The 15,350-nt window shown below is 41.3% G+C and overlaps 1 protein-coding gene across 2 annotated transcripts in view; it reads left to right on the top strand.

The window, feature by feature from the left end:
- The window catches only part of zmp:0000001174 (retinoic acid-induced protein 2), a 15,496-nt gene extending 815 nt beyond the window's left edge, over positions 1 to 14,681 (top strand). Inside the window, exons 2-3 of one of the 2 annotated variants that reach the window (XM_043230370.1) lie at positions 8,237 to 8,355; positions 11,053 to 14,681. In XM_043230370.1, coding sequence (XP_043086305.1) covers positions 11,122 to 12,828 — 1,707 coding nt within the window. In that variant the 5' untranslated portion in view covers positions 8,237 to 8,355; positions 11,053 to 11,121 and the 3' untranslated portion in view covers positions 12,829 to 14,681. The remainder of the gene's footprint in view (positions 1 to 8,236; positions 8,356 to 11,052) is intronic. The other variant, XM_043230369.1, reaches the window with a different exon arrangement.
- Positions 14,682 to 15,350: the final 669 nt, after the last annotated feature.

Genomic DNA, 15,350 nt, shown 5'->3' with positions numbered 1-15,350 from the left:
GCGATATAAGCGTTTTTAGGCGAACTGTCCCTTTAAGACTAACACCTCTTGTTGTTTCGACAACATGGATGGGGTCTCGGCGATCAAGGGTACACATTAATTCATTCCGAAGCCATGCATTTACTGCCATAGTTTATATAAATGGCATATTTGTACCGTTCTTTTGATACGTGTGCGCCTTGGGGATTGTGGGGGTCAGATATGTTTCCAAATAGCCTATGGGTAACACAAGAGCTCCCTAGTGAGGGTTATTGGCACGATTAGATGTGGTAATGGCACAAGCTCTTAGGTCTGGGAATGCTTAGACTGTAAGGATGGTGTTTGAATGTATTGGACGGGATGTAACCTCATTGTGTTTCACTGCGACAAAGAGGCATCTTTACAAACACATTTAGCAGATCTAATAGAATTGCACAGCACATCAAATCAGCAACAGCTTCCTGAACGGCACAGAAGTGCCCGTTTCGAACACGTAATTATGGCGTTACAGGCTCTGGAAATGTTCCAAATGGAATGTGACGGTGTTCTTTATGAGGCCGTGACATCATAATGGGGCTGTATGGTGTCCGTGGTAACAGCGGAAGTGTAGGACTGTTTATGTCCTTGGAAAGCGCTCCGTCGATTGAGTTAATCAATGCTGCCTCACGCACTTCTGAAAGCATTAGGTCACGCTCGCCGGCTCGAAAGCTTCGGAGGGTCAAACCCAGGATGGGTTTTCTTGACCTTTGCGTGCACGCGCTCACGAACGCAGAGGACGGCAGACCATCGCCGCTTCATTAAATTGGCCTGAAGAGCGGTCGTTAGCACGTCAGGGTTCACACATCAGCACCCGACTGTCAACACCCGCTTGGCTGTAATCGACCAATTAGGGTCCAGTAATATAAAAACTGCGCGTGCATGTTGCTGCTGTTTTTTATTGCCTCTTTCCCAAATCAACACATTTTGGTTGTACCAAATATTGAATCTCATTAGAACGTGTAAACTCTCTAAATCAGTCCTGCAAAAACTGGAGTCAGACGTTGTGTTACCATAAAAATGGCGATTTAAGACCATTTTAGGAGGCTCCTCCCCTTAATGGGTGGTGCCAAGTGTCATATTACAAAAATTGTATGTGTCCGTGTGTAATTACATGCAAGTAAACCTAAACCAAACCCTAACCCTAACCATATAGCAAGGACACAAAGTGTAAGCGTTTTTATGGTACATTTTAATTTGCAGCAAATGCAGTAAAAAATATAATAAATTGTACAGCATGACATTTTGCAAAAAAAAAAAAAGTTCATGCAAAAATACAGCTAATTCTTGCTTTCTTTAGTGCAGTTGTACTAGTGAAATGAAATGATTAAATATCATAATTTGTGAAAAAAAAACATTTAACTAGATTTTTACAGCATTTCACTTGAATTGAAGGCTGCTAATCCATATGTAATATATATATAGATGTGCTTTTGTTGTCTTTTTTGTAAAGCCTTAGCAACACTTCTAGAGAATGGTTTCTAGGTTCAGACAATCTGCGCATTTCCTGAGTAGTTGCCTAATCTTATTTTAGGCCTTAAGCCACAGGCCAGTCAACTCAGGAATGTCGACGGCGTCAGACCCGTTGTCCCCTCGTCTTTTGGGTTGCACTTTTAAAATACAGTGCGTGTGTAAAAGGATGTTGTTGCATTTGGGGTGAACGACCGCAGACGATGCACAAAGTCACAACCCAACATTCTGATGAACAAGCATCTATTTAACATCACATTCATGAAAAAACAGCAACGTAACAACCTCTTCGTGTTGTTTTTTGGTAACATTTTGTCGTAGGTTGCGATGCAAATTGTATTGTCGTGTTCATGTCGAGCTAGCTGGTTTGCGGCGTTGTGTTTAGGTGTTGTTCACACTAGCAGAGCAGATTTAGAAAGGATTGCGTGGATATCTCAGAGTAACAGAAACAGTGGTTGCTAAGGTGTTGCTATGCATTTATGGTGTTCTGAGCATGTTTCTATGACGTTACTAAGATTTGAATGTGTTCCAGGGTGTTTGGAGTGGTTTCTATGGTATTATTCAGTTGCTAGTGTATTGTGCATGGTTGCTAGGGTGCTTTGGGTTGTTTTTTGGTGTTAAGAGGGTGGTTGTTGGGGTGTTTTGGATAGTTGCTAGGGCATTGCTATGCAGTTACTAAGCTCTTCTGCGTGGTTTCATATCAAGTGATGTTTGGAGTTATTGCTAGGGATTTATGCTGTTGCTAGTGTCTTTTGGGTGGTTGCTAGGGTGTTTTGGGTAGCTGCTTTGGTATTGCTATGCAGTTCCTAAGGTTATTGGATGGTTGCCGGTGTATTGAGTGTTTTCTAGGGCATTGTAATGCAGTTGGTAAGGTCTTCTGGGGGGTTGCCAGGCTGTGCAAGTGGTAAAGTGTTCATGGTGACTTCATAAAAACATTCTTAGCAACTGCCTAGCAGTGTCCTAGCAGCCAACAGGCACTGGAAAATACCTGATACCCTTGGTGTTTTAAAGCATGTTGTGTTCATATAATTTATTACGGGTTGCTACAAAGTTACTATAATTATTGGATGGCTGCTGGTGGGTCTGCGTGGTTGCTAGGGCCCTTCTAAGCAGTCGCTAAAGGTTTCATAGTGTTTATAGCATGTTAATATTAAAGTTATTGAGATTAATCGGTGGTTGCCAAGGACTTTGGGTGGTTGCCAGGGCATTGCTATGCAGTTCTTTTTGTGATTGATTATTGGATGGTTGCCTGTCCGTTTGGGAGTTTGATAGGGCATGTTAGGGCTATAGGCTATGTAGTTGCTAAGGTGTTCAGAGTGTTTTAAGCGAGTTGTAATCTTCTGTATGGTTGTCAGGGTGTTCAGGGTTGTTTCTAGGGTGTTGCTATGCAGTCACATGTTACTAAGGTTATCTGGGTGTGTAATACTTTGTTCCGTGTGGCTGCTAGGGCTTGATGTACAGTATTGCTATTGTGTTAAGAATTTTAAGCATGTTGCTACGATGTTACTAAGATATTCTGAGAAGTCGCCAAGGCATTGCTATGTAGTTGCTAAGGTGTTTATAGTGTTTAAAATTAATTAGCGGTCGTCACTGTGTTTGGGTGGTTGCTAGAGCATTGCTATGCAGTTGCTACGGTGTTCAGAGTGTTTAAAGCAAGGCATGGATGGTTGCCAGGGTGTTGCTATGAAGTCACTATGCTACTTGCTATGAAGATAATCTGAGAAGTCAATGCTATGCAGTTGCTGAGGTCTGAATGGCTACTAAGGCCTTGATGCGCAGCAGGTGTTTTTGTATGTAGTATGTAGTTGACTTTACTCCGAGATACTACATCAGCACCATCACTTCTATATTTCATCTGGTGTCACCCTACACCTCATTTAGGGAGACGATGCAATACAGCACTGTACTCATTACATTAAGTCTTCTGTCATGTTTTCAGGTCGAGTAGGTGCTCGTGAGATTGTCTCATTGTTTCCTGTATAGATTCTGCTGTTGGCCCCTGACCCTGTTGTCATAACAGCAGGCTTGAGTTACTGTGCATGAGGGCCATTTAGCTGTTAATGATAACGGATGTATAGGGACGAGCTGCTACCTGCTGTCTGCCCTACACGGATCACGTTACTTCATATTTAATTAAAACGCCCCTTCAGTGGAGCCTATTTATAGAATCTGCCACCACAGTCCGCTGGTGGGGCGTCCCAGAGCTCTAAACCACTGATCTCAGACCAGTTTGAGGTTTTTATGTGTGCTGTAAGTAAGAGCAGTGTTATTTTAAAATGTAATTATGTCTTTAAATGCCTAATAAAATGTCTTTATTACATTGTAGGAGGGACCGAGTCATGTCCAGAGTAAGCAACAGTGATGTTGTAAGAACATACTCTTTGAAAGACCTTAGCAACTGCCTAGCGATGCTATAAAACTGTACAGAATACTCTAGCACCTGTTAAATCACATAACAGCATGCTAAGGTATAGCACAGCGTAGCGACTGCATGACAAAGTCTGTGCAGCCATCTTGAAAATCCTAGCAACCAGCTAGGATACTAGCGAAAGCATAGCAACATGTGATAGCGGACATATAGTGATGGCCCGCAACCACTACAACAGCCTAGCAATCACATAGCAACATGCCAGAATCCACCCTGAACACCCTAGCAACCACATAACAATGTCCCTAGCAACCACTCAAAAATATTTGCAGGCATATAGTAACATGGTAAAATGCTTAACATCCCAATCAAAAGGCAACACTCTTAAAACCTTAGCAACCCTGTAAAACATAGCAATACTCTTAAAACAGTCGCAAAACCTTAGCAACCCAGAAGGAACATACTGACAGTCTTAAAACAGTCAGAACACATAGTGATCCAGAAGAATGTAGCAACGTCATAGTGACGCACCTAAAATACTTGGACCATCTTAGCAACCCGGAAGACAATAGTAACAGAATAGCAACACTTAAAATGCTCGGAACACCTTAGTAACCCAGAAGAACATAGCAACACAGTTAAAACGTTCAGAACAACTTAGCTACCCTAAAGAACAACAGCATAACAATGTACTTAAAACACTCGGAACACCTTAGCAACACAGAATAGCATAGCAAGTGACTAAAACTGCAGTTCTCCCCATGTTAAAACGAAACTTTGCAGCAGAAAAAACAGCCTGGTACTAAATTTTACCCTTCATGAATACTACAAATTTTTTTTTAGAACTCTTCCGTTTAAATTCTACTTTAAGCTTTAAAGTTCTGCATAATTAAGGGCGTGGCAACCTGAGTGACACGTGGACTGCCGCTGCTGTCACAACCGTTGAGCAAGGGGTGTGTCTTCATCAATGAGTTCCCGCCATTTTTGGTTATCCGAGAGTGACGCGAATCCAAGATGGCGACCACCGGCTCTTTAAAAAACGCTCTTCAGAAAACCCCACGAGTGACGTCGCGGACGCCACATCCATGTTTTCAAAGGCTATGCAATAAACCCTCGAAACACTTTAGCAACCCTGAAGAACATAGCAGCTGTGCAGCAATGCTCTGCCACCCAGAAGTTGTGTTTAGAGGTGATTCTGTCGGAGCTTGATAGTGGCGTTTTTTTTTTGTTGTGGCCATAATCCTTCCTTATCGGTGTGTGTGTGTGATGTTGTGGCAACACATTATCTCTAGTGAGCTCAGCCTTCAGATCTGTGTGTGTGTGTGTGTGTGTGTACACCCCGCCCCTGTCGTCTCTGCAGTCTGGCTGTCTAGGGCCGTGCTGGGCCCTCCTGTGCAAACGCACAAATGCACCATTCATGGCCAGATAAGATCCAGGCGTGAGGCCGTGCTGACCCTGAGGTGGGCAGAACCAGCGGGCGCTGTAGGTCCAGTTATCACCTGAGGACCATTACAGCGTCTGCTTCTAGACCTTAGAGACTTGTGATCCTGCTTGATTCAAAACCCCCAAATGATCCTCTGCTGCCGATACGGATGATGTGGAGTTTGCTGACACAAGAACATCAGCACAAAATACACACAATAATACTACTACTAAGAATAATAAAAGGTAAAATGTGCATAAATGTATTTAGACCTTTTAATACGACATATTATTATTATTATTATTATTATTATTAATTTTTCATAATCACATTCATTGTATATATTTTTATGTCAATTTATCTGGATTTTATTTAATTGTAAATTTAATTTACTCTTTGGGAAACAAATTAACAAATATTAAATCTATTATATATACATGTGTATATATATATATTTCATGCTGTCAAACAATTAATCATGATTAATCACATTCCAAATATGTTTGTATATTGTGTATATTTACTGTGTATATATAAATACGACCACATGCATGTATATATTTAAGAAAAATATTATGATACACTGTTTATATATATATATATATATATATATATATATATATATATATATATATATATGTGTGTGTGTGTGTATATACTGTGTGTATATATATATATATATATATATGTGTGTGTGTGTGTGTGTATATGTGTGTGTATATATATATATAATGTATATGTGTATATATATATATACACATATATAAACATATATGTGTATATATGTGTATATATGCAAGTATTTTCTAAATATATACTCTTTGTGTGTTTATTTATATACATTGTAAATATACAAAGTACACATACATTATGCAAACAACAAGTTTTATTTTGGACGCGATTAATCTTTGACCGCACTAAATATAATACACACAGACACTAAGAAAACTAGATTCTCCGCCGCTCGACCCATTAGTATAAAGTAGTAAAACACAGCATATGTTCCACTTATAATGTCAGCACACAGGAGAAAAACAGCATTACATGATGCAGGAAAGCTTTGTTGCTGTAATGCACGCTCAGAACAGCCGACCCGGGGTCAGGTCTTTCTGTAAACACCATTTAATTAAATTCCGTGTTTGTGCGCGTGCTTTAAAGCGCCACAGTTTCCACGTTGCTTAGCTGTTTTCAGTCCCCCTCTGTGCCGGAGATCTGTACCCCGTTCGCACCTTGAGCCGTTGCGGATTTCGAAAAAAGCATTTTAATACAGACCCACCCAGACACAGCTGTCAGGAGATTCTTCACCGCTTCTGCTGGCTTTAAACCAGAGGAGACTCTGTGCAGAGATGACTGTCAGTGGGCATTAAGACACACACCGCTCTTATTAGTGTGTGTGTGTGTGCGTTTGAGGGTGTTAGATGTACCACATGTGCTGTAGGTCTGCAATATAAGAGGTACCCAGAGGCAATTCAGCCTGCGTTCTTCTTCTTCTTCTTCTTCTTCCCAGCCTCCCCGAACGCTTCCCAACCCATAAATCCTTTAGAAGTCTCGGTCCTCAGGCATGAGACGGCTGACCACGTAGCACATGGATGCTATTTTATTACGGGAAGACACCATTGGAGACTTACTGGAGACCCTTTGTAGATCTTTGCATGCTGTAGAGAAAGGGTTAAAGCGAACGCTTAGACCAGTTTCACTATTATAATAGATTAAGATATGAAGATGTATCAGCTGCGCTGGTTTAGGAAGATCTTTCCCACGGGATTCCCATTTTTTAAGCGTTAATCCAACAGTTTTAAGCTCGGTCCAAACCACACCGGCAAAATGGCGCGCGTGTATTTTGAATGAAATCATTTTACTCGTAAATCGCTAGCGGATTTCACAAATATTTACTAAGAAACGACAAGTAACAGCGGCGCTGCCAAGTCGGCAGATTTCCACAGAATTGGGATACTTTTAAGGCGGACCGTTTTTTTTAGTCGCCCCCCGTTTACCTGCCTTTACGATTTGGACGGAACTGGCCCCCGAAGAAGAACGGAACAAACATGATTGGGCTGGCTTTGTTTCAAAGACCCGGCAACCCCGAGTAACATGGTAACGTACTAATTCACAAAAAAGTGCAACCGGCTGTAAGGTGAATCACAGCATTGCAAACTTTGATTTTAAAGCAAGTAATCATTTGAAAATCGGACAAAGGGCAAAGATACTTACAATAACTGCTTTAAATGAGGATAAGAACTACAATCCCATTAAGCACTGTGAATGACAAAATGGTCAAAATGATTAATTTCAAGATGTTAATGTATTTTACATTTTTGGCAAAATAAGCTTAGATGTTTAAGAATTTTTGGAGCATGTTGGGTAGACGTAAAATAAGTAATTTGCATGTTGCGGTTCTCTGATTGGTGGAGAGTTTTTGTGGAATCATGGGTAATGTAGTTTTTCCAAATTTGACACACATACACTTCAACAAAAGCATATACCATTGATTAACAACCGAGCAGTTCACAGCAGGTTCATCTTCAAAGCTTTATCGGTTATTAATAAAATAAACACTTGTAGAGCACATAAAAATGCAAATCAATTCAATCAATCGTATTTAGTCTTTTTGGTGGACAACCAAGCTGAAGTCAAACGAGCTTAAGTCAAGAACAGGAATCCAGCGTGAAAACATCACTGCACCGATAGTACCAGAGAGTCGTTTTATGATGTGGACGGTTATGAGATTGCCAAGAGACTAGTTAAGCTTGTGGAAACCCATCTCTGTTAATATCATCAGGGTGGTGGTGGTGGACTGGGGAGTCATCTCTGGGCTCTGTCTCAGCGGTGGGGGGCAAAACGGCAGCTTCAGCACGCAACACGGGAGATGGATTTATTAGCCCCGCGGTTGGCATGACAACAGCGCCTGTGGATGGAATAGAAGATTGTTGCTAAATTGTTCCATCTGTTCCATTTTCCAGTTGTAGAATGGAGTTCGCCCTGCATGGGATCTGTGCTCTGTTATCTGATAGACGAGCGTAGATGAAGACAAATCCTGGATAGAATCGTCTAGATGAAGCCATGTTATCATATCAAGCCAGTAAGTACCTCTAGCATCGGATGGCAGGACCAATAGATATAAATGATCTTGCGTGCAGTCAATTTAAATACAATCAAGCATAAATACAAAGCGGTTTATCACCGTTGTGAAAAATATATATAATTGGTAATATAAAATGGTAATTAGATTAAATTACATTTTAAAATAATCAGACTGCAGTTACTTTTTTATGGATTGCATGATTATTTTCATAATAGCTCACAGTTGGTGAGCTCACATTATTTTTGTGTTTTAACGAAACATTTAATTTAAAGTGTGTTTTATACCGGTGAATCTCCCAGGAGGATTTTAGTTTTTTTTCAGAACTGCTGAAGTCTAACCTCAAACTCGTAGCAGATTCGACCATGTTAGCGAGTATTTGATGCTTCCCGTCTAGACAGTGTTAATCATCACATTCCAGTTCATACCGACATCAAAGCTCAAAATTCTCTTCATTTTATCTGTATGAAACACTTCCAGCAAACACTGTCACTGCAATCGGACGTTTCACATCTGTGTCTGTTTTTCTGCACACTTGTTAGCCAGTCGCATGCTTTAGCAATGACAAGTTCTCCTTAACCCAGAAGTTATATTTAAGGTATTAATGTGTATAGAATTATTTCAATTTGACCGAGAGATATCTTCATTTTCATCCTCTATCACAACAACGTAACTTAGCTGAGCAAAGCGAACATTTCTTCTGTACGTTTTATTGTTGCATTAACTTTAAGATGGGAGCCGCAGATGGTGTGCTCGGTGGTTCTTTTATCTGTAGCGTTTTCGGCTCTGATTTAGGGTTGAGATCTAACTGATCTCACCTGCTGCTGTGAACACACGCGCTCGTGCTTCTGTAATGCTGTTTGCATTAACTGTCTCACACTGCAGGAATCCGTCAGCCCACAGAAAACCCATCTGGAATGCAGTATCTCAGAAACAAATCATACAGAGGGTTTGGCGACCCACCTTGTTGGCTTTCCAATGCTAGATTGTAATTTATCGACTTTTATCCCCGCTCAGGATTTATTTTGAAGTTTTTTGGCAGTTCCTCTCATAGATTGTAATTGGGTAGCATTTGAAGCATGTGTTTGTTTTCCAAAGACTTCAACAAATGCACCGTTTTAAGCCAAGTTACGTCACTCAGCGTCTTTGGCATAGAGAATGCGGCGACTAAGACTAATTTTAAATGAAAGACATGTTTGTGCAAAGACTGATGGGGGAAAAATGCACCTCACACATGTGATGTTACTCAACACAGGGCTGCAGCAATGACACTAAGGCTGATAAAGATGGAGAGAGAAGAGTTAATTTTGCATGTAAATCTGCACAGGTTTACAATGTGGATTAACAGTGAATTTATTTACCCGCTTGGAATTTCAAAAAATTCACAAAATGTGCATAAAATATGCTTTGCGATATAATTTGAGACAAAAAAACAAATCTGCAAGGCAGTTTATAAGTCACGTGTGATTACTTGGGAGAGGTCTGATCTTGGATCAGTGTTTCTAAACCGCAGCACTCATCGATTGAGGCATGATTTAGGGGTCAGTGAGAAACACTGTCACTGAGTAATCAGAGAGAAGCAGATGTGTCGAGGCCGTCTGCTTCCTTATCTGACTTTTTCCACTGTTCTTCCATCAGTATGGCAATGGAAATTTAGTGCTGTAGAAGTGGTTCTGAAATTCACCCTGGGAAACAATTGGTCCTAAATCAGTTGGCAGCCTTCTTTTGTTTTGCAGCTTGCCTGAAAAAACGCAGATAAGGCAGTTCTCGCTGTGCTAGCATGAGCCTGCCCTCCAACCTTTGTCAACGTTAAATGAATTTTTTGGTATGATTTACAGATGAAGAAAATGTATTGTTTCTTCTGTTTTACTCTTGGTAAGGTTGTAGATAAAATAGTTGATCGTGTTTTTGGTGGTGAAAATAAAAATGCTAAAGTTTTAGTGTTGTTTGTGGTTGGTACACGTGTTTGTGTCATCCTGTTAGCAAAAAAAAGTTTAATGTTTAATGGGTACCTAACGTAGACCAAAACTTTGAAGCTTTGAAAAATTGCGCCCATTTTTGCATCCCCTCATTTTTTTCCCCTCACGTTTTTGGCTTTTCTCTCCCTCCCTTGCTCTTTTTATTTCTTCCCATTTCTCTCTTCTTCAAGGTACTCTCTTTTTCCTCTTTTCTGTCTCTCTGGCGTCCTTTCACTCTCTGTGTGTTTGCCAGAGGGAGGTTCACTTCATAGTCTTGGCAGCATTTTGTGTAATAAACTCCACACTAACGCTGGCTCATAAACAAATAAACCCAGGCACTCTGCGACGTAATTTCATCAAATCCTCCCCCGTGCTCTCTTTGCTCCCCTCCCAAGCCAGTGAAGCAGTATGTCTGTGCGAAATGTTCCCAGTCTTTGTAAACTCTCTTCTGGTGTCTCCCATAATTCTGTGTTTGTGTCTGCAATTCCACTCTTGTGTCATGACGTCATTCTGAAAGCTTACAGCTCTCGGTGGACAAAAACAGATGGTTGAACTTTCAGCAGGATAGGAAACAGTGCCTCCTTGGTGCCTTGTTAGATTTGGGTATTAAATTATAGAGGACAGGTAAGGATCTGACACATTAGGAAGGTTTAACAACAATTACTATGTATTGTGTATTATGGTTTACATTGACACAGTTGTTGCCAACTACTAATCCTTTTCTCCCATTTGATTCTAGGGTTTGTGCTGAAGAAAACCATGAAATCCTCTACTTGCAGCACCTGAAAGAGATTTACATAATCAAGACATGATGGAAGAGCCGTACAAAGATTCTGTAGCCGTAGACATGGCAAACCCTCAGGAAGAGGTCTGCAATGGTGGATCCTCCGGCACTGATGCAATTGGGAAACTAGAAGGGGAGGCCACTCCAATTATTTCAACCGAGACATGGAATGTCAGCTCTCCCACAATCACAAAGCGATCCCTGTCACCCCTGCTAACAATACAAGCCACCCCGGTGGTGACCCCAGCTGCGGAGTCTCCCAACGGTGTTGCCCTGAAGGTGGCTACAACTGTGCTTCAGCCAATCTGCTTAGGGGAGAGTCCAGTAGTATTGCCAATCCTCGCTGGACCAGCTGCCCCTCAAGTCGGACAATCAGGAGCCACTTCGTACCTCATGACTAGTCAGGGACCTGTGTCCCTACCTCTGGTCTTGGAACAACAAGTCCTCCAACATTTGAATCCTCAATTGCTTCAACAAACGGCAACTTGCCCTGCCCTGCCGCTGCAGAACAGCATCCTGTGCCAGAATCCATCTCTTGCACTCGGAGCACCTCCGGTTCTGGACCAGAAAGGCATAAATCCAATGCTGGATACTAGTCTACTGACTCTTCTTCAGAACCCTAACTTCGCAGCAATCTTGCAGGACCTCTTCCCTGGCCAAGGCAACTCTTCTCCCACTTGCCACCCAGCATCTTCCCCACAAGTTGACCTTGCCTCTGCTTTCCTTCCTCCTCCGCCTCTCTCGCACCCCTACAGCTCTCCACTAGCCCCTCTGGTGCCTCCTGCCACCTTGCTCGTCCCCTATCCTGTTGTGATCCCACTTCCAGTGCCTCTTCCAATCCCAGTGCCAATCCCAGTCCCGGTCTCCACTTGCAAGGACTCCAAGGTAGAGGTAGACCCCCCTAAACCGGCTTGTACTTTAAGTAAAAGCACACAGACTTCACCTAGTGACATCTCCCCTCACTTAACATTTACCAGCAAGGAAGTCCAACAGTCTCTTCGCTCCTGCTCGTCCCCTGTAGTGACAGAGGGAGAAGTGCTAGATTTATCCATAAGGGCACCTCCACCTTCAATGCATGTCGATGTGCCACAAGGTATCCAGGCGTTTCAGCAAGACAGTGTCCTTGATTTGTCTATACCTAGTACAAGAAAGACATGTATCCAGACCTGTAGCACATATGGGCCTTTGGCCCCAGAGCGAGAGAGGGTTTGCCACCTGGGGGACGATGTAAGCAGTGGGGCTTTGGCTCTTGGTGTTCTCCGGCCAGTAGACTGCACGCCGAAGCTAGACACCAAGCTGCTAAGTGGTTTAGCGTCTCTAGAGTTCAGCAGACAGCACAAGTGGGTGGTAGACAGCGGTCACGGTAGCACAGTGGCTGGGGCGGTACATGACTCTGCCCTCACCGGAAGCGGCAACATCGAGATCGTCAGCACGTCGCAAACTGCCAAAGTCATTGTGTCGGTCAAAGACGCCATGCCTGCCATTTTCTGCAGCAAGCTAAAAGGATTATCAGGTGTTTCGACGAAGAACTTTTCCATCAAACGTGATTCCAGTCAAGGAGGCTTCGCCGCACTGCCCAGGATCCCGGGGGATCAGCGAGGAGAATCCAGTGACCCGCTTAAAAAGATCTCTAAAAACAGAGGCATCAAACTGAAGAAAGTAAGCTCCCAGGAGATTCATATACTGCCCATAAAGAAGCAGCGACTGGCGGCGTTTCTGCCCAGAAAATAACATACGCTCTCTTGCTTTCAGAGAGAGAAGGGAACACCAAGGACATGAGCAATGAAATGGCTACTGAGGTATAGCTAGATAAATAACTATAGTGAAAAAAGCTGGTCTGAGAACTGTAACCAGGGTATGATGATGATAAATGCATTCCTGGCAGAAATAAAGGCTAAAGCTTGTTCTCCAAGCTGTCCAAATGATTTAGACTGATGTTGGCCGCCTCTGCTCTGACGGTTGGCATTTGATCCATTCATTATAAAGCAATCAGACGAAGTCGACAGGAAAATGCTCCAAGTATAAAAGAACCAATCTGAACTGCCTAAACTGCACTACTACTGATATTTTTTAGCATTCACGCCAGAATCGACTCTATGCATTTTGATTTCGGTCTCACACCCTCATGAATGATTCATCACGCGTAATCTGCATTTGTCATTAATATGCATGAGATCTGTTTTGAAACCTGGCCAGCTGTCAGTGAGAAACGCGACGTGTAGCACTGACAAATTCTCCTCCCGCTAATATGCCCGAATTCTTGCTCTCCCCTCGCTGTTTACACTCGGAGTGCAAGACGTTTCCCATTTTTGGTCCTAATGAACTGTAGAAGGGAACGGTGACCTTTTGCTTCCCTAATCACTGTATTAATCAGTGGGGCATTGGAGCGGAGCATCCTCTTTGAAGAACAGGAGGGGTAAGCAGTTAGCATGGCAGCCTGATAATGACTTGGCAAAGCCCAGATCTCGGTTTCATTAAGTCTGATGATTGGAGGAAATGGTTGTCAGTAGCAACAAAGCATAGTTTTCATCATCCTCCCTTTAGGGGGCAAAAAGCCTCCCTCCACCCGGCCCAAACCAAATTAAAACTAAATAATCATTGGGGGTTCGTCCCTAACGACAACAAATCTGAGTGAAATGGCTTATTAATGCTGTTTTTATGGCCGGGGGTTCAACTCCGAGTAATTTTTTTAGGTTATAGCGAGCCAGCTGTGTGAAAACACAAGGAGAGTTTCACTTGCAACAGTGTACAGATTTTAACGATCCTAATATACCTTCAGTGTTTTAGATGATGGTTTGCCGACAATGGACGTGAAGAGTTCAAAATTAAACACCTGTCACTCAGCAAGTCAGTTTTCCTTCTCGGGTGAGCCTGGTTTTCTTTATGGTGTGTTACTTGTCACGTTGTGTGAAATTCATCTATGTATGTTGTTACTTGCTTTTTTTTAATCTCTAATGAAAATGAAGAACATGGGTGATGTCAGCAAAGTTGCACAAGCCATTGGCTAATATTAAGGCTATTTAGTCAATGTTTTAAGCTACTGTTGCGGTCCTGCTAATATATAATGCAGACAATGTAATGCCAAGTAACATTACAGTGTAAAAGGTTATTGCAATAATGATAGAATTAGAAGTCTTACCATCTGAATATGTGGAGATGCTCTTGAGGGTGAACTTGACCTTCAGTCCCTGTCAAAACGCCTCTTCAAAAGATATTTACAATCGACTGCCAACTGCCCTTTAGGTCTGGCCCCATTCACCCGCTCTTCATGATCGAATACATTACTGATGGATAAAATTAAGCGCCACTTTTTTAACTTTAAACCATTCATTAAGAATTCTATGGTGGTTTACGAATGCTGCTTTGTGGCACAAATCTGTGTTTTTGTTGCTTTCATGCGGCTGGTGGTTTGATTGATAGCGCAAGGGCGTGCATTGAACCGCAGGTTTCCACCCTCTCATTAACCTACTAATCATCCCAGCCACTTTAGTAATCAAATTATTAAAAGCGTGCTACAGCTGACAGACCCCACATCACAAACTCAACAATGAATCAGCCAAATTAGCCCTGTACATGCATATATATATATATATATATATATATATATATATATATATATATATATATATATATATATATAAAAACATTTTATTGAGGATTTTTTACATTGTGACATTTTCATGGCTTTTAAACACATTTTCTCTCTCATTCTATGTGTGTGGATGGTAAAATATATATATATATATATATATATATATATATATATATATATATATAAAATATATACTGTTGTTCAAAAGGATATTTTGGTTCACAAAAATGGTCAAAAAAAAGTCATATTGCACCCAAAAATGAAAAGATCTAAAAGAGATTTTGCTTTAAGAAAATGAATAGAATCAGAATTCGAAAAAGGGCTTTTAAATCTATTTTTTTTGCATTGTGATAATTATCATTAACGCCATTTTCTATCATCACGACAAATTATATTTATATATGAATATTCTCTATATCAGTTACCACTATTTAGTGCACCACAAAATTACTTTAATAGTTCTTCTTTTTTCAGTTAAATATTCTCACAATGTATAGACGACCAATGCAATGTACATTTTTACTTTTTGTGCATTTACAGTAGTGAGAATTTGAATGGAAAAAGGGTGTTTGTGAAAAAAAAAAAAATCCAGTTAATAAAAATGGGTGCAATAAAAATGCAATGAAATGCTGGCATGTTCTTTGACCATTTTTGTGAAGTT

This window comes from Puntigrus tetrazona, unplaced genomic scaffold (assembly GCF_018831695.1).
Source record: "Puntigrus tetrazona isolate hp1 unplaced genomic scaffold, ASM1883169v1 S000000148, whole genome shotgun sequence".
NCBI lineage: Eukaryota > Metazoa > Chordata > Actinopteri > Cypriniformes > Cyprinidae > Puntigrus > Puntigrus tetrazona.
Note: the sequence above shows the minus strand (reverse complement) of the source record. Positions and strands in the feature narration are given on the sequence as shown.